Below are 8878 nucleotides of genomic sequence, written 5' to 3'. Positions count from 1 at the left end.
GATGACAGCACAACGTAAGCTTCATGAACAGCGCACTTAACAACGACCACAATGTCCCCTTTATTTTCTAAAAGAGGAAAACAATCGTTCTCTTCCATTATTGGACCCTCTTTGTCCACCCATATGACTGTCTAGCTACTGTGTGCCTTCCAGATAGTAACAGTGAACCACACACATATACCCACGCGTGCCCACGCGCACACGCTTGAATCAGTCCCCTAATCAAAGGAAATAAGATAGACACATTCCCCTTGCCCTAATATGCCACCTCGTCCTCCCAACTAACCCTCGCCGAGTGTCCGGACGGAAAAGCTCGCATGGATCAGCTCCATCTTCTTGGGAGCGGCCCCAATGCCGCAATGGTTGCCTCCATCTTCGCCTTCGATCATACAGCCTCCATATCCACCTCGCCACCGGAAATGCCGCCGGCTGCACCGTTCCCTGCCACTGAGCCTGGCAGAAAGTCCAGCTACCGCACCATGGGATTGGGATCCGACACAATGAAAGCCAGGATCATGTCGCACCCTCTCTACCCGGATCTCCTCAGGGCCTTCATAGACTGCCGAAAAGTAAGTACGTAGGTAAATCTTGCTGCGTGATGTTCCTGATAGTACACTTGTTATCTGTTCTCTGCCTTTAGATCCCAACAATTTGCTCTTAAGGTCGGAGCGCCGCCGGAAATTGTTGGTCGGCTCTCGTCTCTCGCCGACGAGCTCGAGTCAAATTCAGATGACACCCAGGCGCAGGAACAGCCTGCAGACCCAGAGCTCGACCAGTTCATGGTAACATGCAACATATATATGCTTACCTGAACAATCAAGCATATATGTAGGTGCATGAATATATGAATTTATATGTATACATATACCTTTGTTTGCGTTATATATATGTGCAGGAGACATACCGGGATGCGTTGGTGACGTACAGTCAGGAACTCACGGGACAGATCCAAGAAGCCAATGAGTTCTTCATGAGCATGCAGGCTCACATCGACTCGATTGCACTAGGTCTGCATGCTTAATTACACTGGGTTATTCTTAAGAACTTGCCTTTTTGGTAGTTTAGAACAGCAGTCAGTTCCAGCTTCTTGCATGTATCCTCGCTAGGAGTAAATATTTTTTCCCCAAAAGGAGGATAATCCTCTAGCTCTGCATCAATTGACGAATACAACCACATATTATTAAAAGAGTAGTAGCAGGCATGCTTATTTGCCATTTAAGAAAGAAACAAATGCCACTTTAGGATGCTCCCAATGCTCTACCGGGACATTTTTTTTTTAGCTAAGGCGTCTCAACACGTTGTCATATCATGTACTCCCTTCCTTTCATAATTCTTAGCGCGGGTTTCGATGTATCTAGACACCTTTATGCATAGATACGTCTAAACCTGTGCTAGGAATTATGAAATAGAAAGAGTATTATAATTACCATACTTTTAAAATTAGACCCATCCAATGCTAAGAAAATTTGGCATTTCATAATAAATACTCAACATATTTAAAATACAATATACAATGAGGCAAATGTCTCTAATACAATTAATATATCATATCCTAGGATAACGTGTTAAGAGTGTGTTGGGAGCAGATTTAGGCATTCCACATTAGTTATATGTTTTATATTGTGTGCCTGGAATCTCGTAACCTAATTAGAAGTCTCAAATTTGTAATCCAACCCCAACTCTATTAAAGATGCATAAAGTATATCACTAAGAGACTATGATCAATCTTTGTGGCCACACTAAGCTTGGAGATTTTCTCACAATGCCAAACCTCCATTGAGAAATGTAAAACCAAATCTATTAAAGATGACATAAAATATATCACTACCACTTTGGACGAAATGCCATAAGAAAACATAAAGGTATGTCCCGGGTTACCGCCTACTGGTGAAGATCTTTTTAGAGTCACACACTAAGTAGACAAGATCCGGTGTCACTCAACCAAGAAAGAGGAAAAAGATGACCCCAATATTTTCCTTTGGCTAAGAGCATCTCCACTCGTCCCCCCGACGAGGCCCCCGAGCGATGTTTTTCCCATCCGGACGGCGTAATTCGGCCCAGTCGCGCCCCCGGTTCCTCGTTTTCGTCCGGATTTGGCCCTTCATCCATCCGGCGAGCCCACGCCATCCCCGGCCCCCCGGGGCGCGCTCGGGGATTCCGGACGAGTGAAAAGCGGGGAAGGGCCCGATCTGTCGGTGACTCGACGCACGAACCCCACCGCCACGTCGCTCAAAATCTCCCCCACCCCTCGTATATCTCTCGCCGCCGGCACCACCCCGCCGGCTTGTTGCCCAGATTCCGCCGCCCCTCCTTCCTCACCTGCCTATATTCCGCCGTCTTTGGACGACGGCCTATCTGGCTGCTCTTCCGCCGGCCTGTTTTCCGACTTTGGCCTGCTCCTCGTCGCTCGCGGCTCGGGTTGCCTCGACCACGCCCGGCAGGTGTTCGTCCATTTGCCTCGCCGGCCATGGACTCGGACGAAGAGGAGGAGCAGATGTTCGTCGAGCTTATGCAAGAAGAGATGGCAGCAGCCGCCCAAGACGACGAGCACATGATGATCCTCGGTTGCTTGGCAAGCATGTACGCCGGACCGGCAAGCTGGTCGACGTGGTGGGTCGGCGCCGGGTCGCCGGAAGTGCAAGCCGAGACAGCGAATGGAGGGCTACTGCATGTTGTACGCCGACTACTTCGCCGACAATCCATTGCACGGTGAGAGTGTTTTCCGGCGTCGTTTCGGGATGAGCAGAAAGCTATTTACGCAAATTGTGTATGCCATCCGAGACTTTGATCCCTACTTCGGATGCAAGGCGGATTGCACTTGGTTTGGTTGGATTTTCGTCACTGCGGAAGTGCACGAGTGGCTATGAGGATGCCGGCGTATGGAGCTCCCGGTGATACTGCAGATGACTATCTTCGGATGGCGGAGTCCACCGCCCTTGATTGTTTCTACCGGTTCTGCAGGGCCGTCATAGCAGTGTTCGGGGACTATTACTTGAGATCACCCACCGTCGAAGACACTCAGAGGATCCTTGCAACAAATGAAGCTAGGGGTTTTCCAGGAATGCTTGGAAGCATTGACTGCATGCATTGGCAATGGAAGAACTGTCCGTTTGCGTGGCAGGGAATATACAAGGGTCACAAAAAAGGCTGCACTGTGATACTTGAAGCAGTGGCTACCCATGATATCTGGATTTGGCACTCTTTCTTTGGTATGCCTGGATCCAACAATGACATCAACGTCCTAAACTGCTCCCCGGTCTTTTCCAAGCTTGTTGAGGGTCATGCTCCCCCGGTGGAATATGTGATCAATGGTCGGCACTACAACAAAGGATACTACCTTGCAGACGGTATCTATCCAAAGTGGGCAACATTTGTGAAGACTATCTCTAACCCTAGCACCCCCAAACTTTGCGAGTTTGTCAAGAAACAAGAAGCTTGCCGAAAAGACGTCGAGCGTGCATTTGGTGTCCTCCAGCAGAGATTTGCTGTCGTCCGGTTCCCCGCTATGACTTGGTCCAAAGATCAGATGTGGGAGGTGATGAACTGCTGTGTGTGCCTACACAATATGATTATTGAAAATGAGCGAAAGCATCCGGTTCCTACTGGCTGAGCAAGAAGCACCATATGAGAGAGAGGGTCCTCTTGCACAGCCTAATCACCGGGTGCCTCCATCATGGGCCGCCTTCTTTGCTATGCGCCAGGAGATTCGAGACTCTACAATGCATCAACTGCTGCAAGATGATCTGGTGGAGCACATATGGAGGCTCCGAGGCAACGCCAACGCCGACGCCAACTAGTCTGTCTTAATTTGTTTCAAAAATTGTGAAATTGTGTGCTTCATTTGTTTCTGCACTTGTTAAACATTGTACTGATTATCACCGAATTTGTTTCAGCAATTTTCGTACTCTTGGTCGCCGAACTTGTTAAATTTTATGTTAAATTTGTTTGAAATATGTCAAATGGTCGAGGTTGGGGGTTTCCTGCCGGGGGGACGGCTGAAACTTCGGCGCTCCCCACGCCAAATCTTCATCCAATCCGGACGAAAATTTCGCCGGATTTGGGCGTGGGGAGCGCCAACGAGTGGGGATGCTCTAAGTTGTTTGAGCATGCAGGTCTAGAAGTGCATAATGACATACTTTCGGCAGCGTAGATCGAGATGCCAAATTTAGCTCAAGGCTTGTTTGGATTGTCAGTAATTTTTTTGTGCTGCCCCGAATTTAGCTCAAGGCTTGTGCTAGATATACCAGGGAGCATGCAAAAGTTACACTTGGTCCAAGCGGGTCAAGCGTTTTCTGTTTTTGCAAAAAGACCGCCAATCTATTAATCATCATCAGTAGCAGGACAAAGAACACCTAAGCTGATAAAAATTACAAATACATCTTTGGACCACCTAGTGAAGACTACGAGCACCGGAGCGAGTCCAAGACGCGCCGCCGTCTTCACCCCTCCATCATCAGTCGGGCAAAACTTGTCAAATTAGAGATTCTTGTAGTCAAATGCTAAGGCCTCAAAAAGCAATGCAGCAGAGCAGCAACCAACGGCAAATTAGATGAGAACCGTAGATCGGAAGAGCCAAACCACGCGCCCTCCCCTGGTTACCATCAGGTTGTAACTGCCGTCTCATCACCACGTAGAAGATACTGAAAAACGAACTGTAAAGAACGGGAACCCTCCCGCCGGCGAGGGCAGTGTCCCGCCACAGCTCCAAGGCCCTAAGGCCATTAGAGGTGGAGCAGACTGGCGGCGTCGCCGGTAAAGAAACCGAACCTAGATGGTTTTTGCAAATCGCCTCTCTCCTTCTCTCATGTAGCCCCTTACGTGCCGATTCAGCGGGGCAAGTTTATTGACTAGATTGAGCTCTTTGGCTAGTTCACGACGAACGATGAACAATGGCAATTTTTGATACTTTTCTGATGTAGATACTTTAGCACCCTATTTCTCTTTCTGGCTCTGCAGCTGGGTTGTAAAATGTCAACAGATCAGAATTTTACCTTTTACCTATCTTACTAGATCTTGCGTGCTCAGGGTAAGGCATGACAATGGGTGTCGTATGAGACACCTGTCGCCTTTTCTTCAAAAAGAGAAGCACGGAGACACATGGATGCTGCAGCGGTCTGTACCACAACCACACGCATGTCAAAAGCAGCTGGCTAGCTACCCTTTGCAGCGCCAGAAATTTCATCTCGATCTTACATAAACGCAACACAAAGAATGATGTACATATATATTGTGGTCATCAATATCACCCCCAGCGTTGCCAAGGACGTATATAGCGACTCTTCCTGTCGGAAACCACAAATGTAGCCCGAGTGATAATTAGAAATATTTTTTGCAAGATTTTATAACGGCATGTTAAATTTTCAAAAAAAAAAATTAAATTTGGATGTAGACAATGTTGTGTCCTACCCACAACTCGAAATACCTTATATTTGGACCTTTAACAAATGATAAATTTTGACATCTATAGTAGTAGTGAATGTTGCAAAATTTCTAACCTCCAAATCTGTAAGGTATCTTGAGTTTAGTATTTTGACTGGTTGTACACAAAACAACATTTTCTATATCTAGATTTGTTTTCAGATTTTCTTTTAAATGCAGTTTTTCATGCTTTGGAAAAATAGAGCTACATGCAGAACGAGCTAAAAAAGAATCACTCCCCTCTTGCTGTCTTCCAGCATAGCCGCTGTGGCTGCGAGCTCTCCACGTATGCATCCACGGACATGTGAACGTCCGACTGAAATGTTCTCTGCCGATGGCCGTACGCCGGATTATGTCCCTAGCTAACCCTTTTATGTCTGCATTATTAGACAAAGGATTTATTAGCTTGATCTAGAGGACATAATGATCAGTTTACTGATGAAAGGTGTGCTGGTACAGTGGGACTGGTGGGGATATGTGGCGTGATGTTTTATGGTTATTTGGTGGTTACATCATGCATGTGCAACACTAAGCTATTAACCACAGTTTAGTAAGTTAAAACATACTGGTGATTCTTTTTACCAGAGTCAGCACATGTCTATGCATGTTGGACTAATGTGTTAACTTGTTTAAGGATATCAGATCGTTCACATGTCAGCAACTAGGGCAACTGTAGTTCTGATCTGAAGCTAGCAGTTCATCTGCACAATTCTAACATTGTGATCGCCATATTTTAAGCAGATGGCAACGGCTGCGAGTGCGGATGGTCTTGCGAAGATAAGCAGGAGGCAGGCGGCGTCGCTGGCCGGCCGATCACCAGCCCTTCCGGTGAGGGCAAGGAGCTGACGAACCAGGTTCTGGACAAGCACAGCGGCTACCTGAGACGGCTATGGAGGGAGGTCGCCGGGAAGAAGAAGAACGGCAGGCTGCCGAGGGACGCGCGTCAGCAGCTCCTGCGCTGGTGGCAGCTGCACCACATATGGCCCTACCCATCGGTACGTGCTAGGAATTTGGTAAAACTAGATCACTTCACGTCCATAGAGGGGAAACGCTGTGGCATCACTCTATGGAGAGGCCGGGGCTCCGTTTGCCATTTCTGAAAAAAAAAAACGTACGTAGAAGGGAACGAGGGAGGTGGCATTGTCGCTCCACGAGAGTCATCAGTTTATTTTTTTGAACATATGTAACTGGTGTGCATTTCAGGAATTAGAGAAGCATGCGTTGGCTGAGTCGACGGGGCTCGACACGAAGCAGATAAGCAACTGGTTCATCAACCAGCGGAAGCGCCACTGGAGGCCGACGCCTCTGAACGTGGGCGTGCAAGGCAGGTTGCAGCACATCAATGGTGCTTCGACCTTATAGAAGGGCAGTGCTTCACCGGACGAAACGGGTATACAGAAGCTGGGCCGTTAATACGGTGATTAATATCCGCATGGTGTGCTCCCATTACACACACACACATACATATGTCTCTCTCACCCAAAAAAGAGAGAGAAGTGATAATGTGTAATAATCGACAAGCAAATGTAATCCTCAACTAAATAACGAGGCTAGTCCATCACACTGAACATGGCATCGGATGCAACTGTAACACGCGGTTGACACACATCATAGACGTGAATGTGTGAGTTCTATAAAAACCTTTTGGTCCTTTTCATTCTAACTAGCAAGGTGGCCCTCGCAAATGCGAGGGCATCATCAATTGATTCTATAGTACGGTTCTACGACTATGAGAATCAATTTATCGTCTCATGAATATAGTATGGTTCTACGACTATCCTAGAAACGATGGTAAATGAAATATCTAATGCGCATTTATCATTTTGTAATCTCCATTCAAGAATCTAAGCATTATCTTCTCATTGTTCAGGTAGACAATATCCTAATTGGGTCTGGAGCATATAGACTTACATAACTGTATATCGCATGCCAACTAACGACATTCTGAATTCTAACATTGCGGATTGATCTAACATCGCATACAAACTAAACTGGTTCAATAGTAAAATAACATGCGCATTGGTGTTGTTGGCAATCAAAATGCTCCATTAGCCATTTGTATCAACTCCCTTAGGAAGCTAGTATTTTCTAAACTACTGTGGCATTATGCGCGGTAACATGTAATTTATCTCGAATGTATCCGGTGAACCCGCATGGTTGTATATATAATTTTTTTAATTTCCTATATGTCGGTTAGTTGAGTTTTCCTTAAGAATTTGTCTACCCAAGTTTAGCATCCATCTCTGATTTCACCTTATGTTTTCTCTTTTTTTACACATGTCACATATGGTCATATTGTGACTCAAAAATTTGCAGGTTCACAACATATGTCATAACCAATGTCCATAATAAGTATCGAAACTTTAGTTTAAATTTAGACTAAATTGAAATAAAACCCTAACACTTATTATGGATGGGAGTTAGTAGATGATGTGGTTAACGTTGCGCCTCGAAGAAACACATTTCATGTATAGGAGGATATCACAAGCTTTGGCATCGCTCTTTTTTCCTCGCAAGGAACTTTTGGATGCAAGGGGGACATGGAAAGTTGAACCGAGATTCCAAGAGAAATGTAAATTCCATGTACGATTTTGTGATTTCCTTTCTATGTTCATGTGTAACACGAACTCTATACAGAAGGACGACCACATACACTCCTAACTCCTGCCCGCTTATTAATTAAAGTATAGTCCAAATTACTCTAACCATCAATATGATCTAACCTTTCGGATCTATAATAAGTATCGGGACTTTAGTTTAAATATAGACTAAATTGAAGTAAAACCCTAACACTTATTATGGATCGGAATTAGTAGGTGATGTGGTTAACGTTGTGCCTCGAAGAAACACATTTCATTTAGATTTTGTATACATATGAGGTTAGTCATGATTTTGGAGGTCAGATTTTGTGATCGCTAGCACCCAAGGGACAGAAAAATGTCAAAGTGCGAACCAAAAAATTAGAGACAATGAATTTTCAAAATCTTGATCAACCTTTTTGAATAATTAAAGATAAATAATAATAATAATAATAATAATAATAATAATGGTCCTTTAAAAAACATTTTATTTTTAATTAATCTTGATTGTCAGATTGCCATAGTTGTTAGAGAAAATAACGATTTGTATACGCTGCTAATATTATTATCTAGATGAAAACAATTTATTGTTTACAGCCTAGCGAGTAGCTTTCTAAATGTGTTGACTTTTTCGAGATCAATATAGTGGATCCTTAGTTGTTTTTAGTATACGCTCTTAGCATGGACTCTAACAATGTAAAAAAGAAAAAAATTAAGCTGGATCTACCGATGCAAATTCAAGCATATATGAATAAGGGATTTGAGTCCTATTTGCATCGTTTAACGGCGGGTCTTTTTTAAGTTTAGGTGAGTGGCCGTAAGACACCGTGTATGGAAAGATATCCGACCCCATCAATTTTTTCTTTTTTTTTTGCAATAAA

The 8878-nt window shown here is 44.7% G+C and overlaps 1 protein-coding gene across 2 annotated transcripts; it reads left to right on the top strand.

Annotated features, from left to right (window-relative positions):
- Window positions 1-358: 358 nt before the first annotated feature.
- On the top strand, window positions 359-6986 carry LOC124699985 (homeobox protein knotted-1-like 4). 2 transcript variants are annotated; one of them, XM_047232196.1, is made up of 5 exons: window positions 359-569; window positions 663-782; window positions 896-1007; window positions 6160-6413; window positions 6622-6986. In XM_047232196.1, exons 1-5 carry the CDS (start codon window positions 360-362, stop codon window positions 6778-6780), a joined length of 855 nt encoding a protein of 284 aa, XP_047088152.1. In that variant the 5' UTR covers window position 359; the 3' UTR covers window positions 6781-6986. The 2 variants fall into 2 exon arrangements, with proteins under 2 accessions (XP_047088152.1, XP_047088151.1); XM_047232195.1 differs by having other exon boundaries at window positions 6157-6413.
- The last annotated feature ends 1892 nt before the right edge of the window (window positions 6987-8878 follow it).

Source organism: Lolium rigidum, chromosome 3 (assembly GCF_022539505.1).
Source record: "Lolium rigidum isolate FL_2022 chromosome 3, APGP_CSIRO_Lrig_0.1, whole genome shotgun sequence".
NCBI classification, from domain to species: domain Eukaryota; kingdom Viridiplantae; phylum Streptophyta; class Magnoliopsida; order Poales; family Poaceae; genus Lolium; species Lolium rigidum.
Note: the sequence above shows the minus strand (reverse complement) of the source record. Positions and strands in the feature narration are given on the sequence as shown.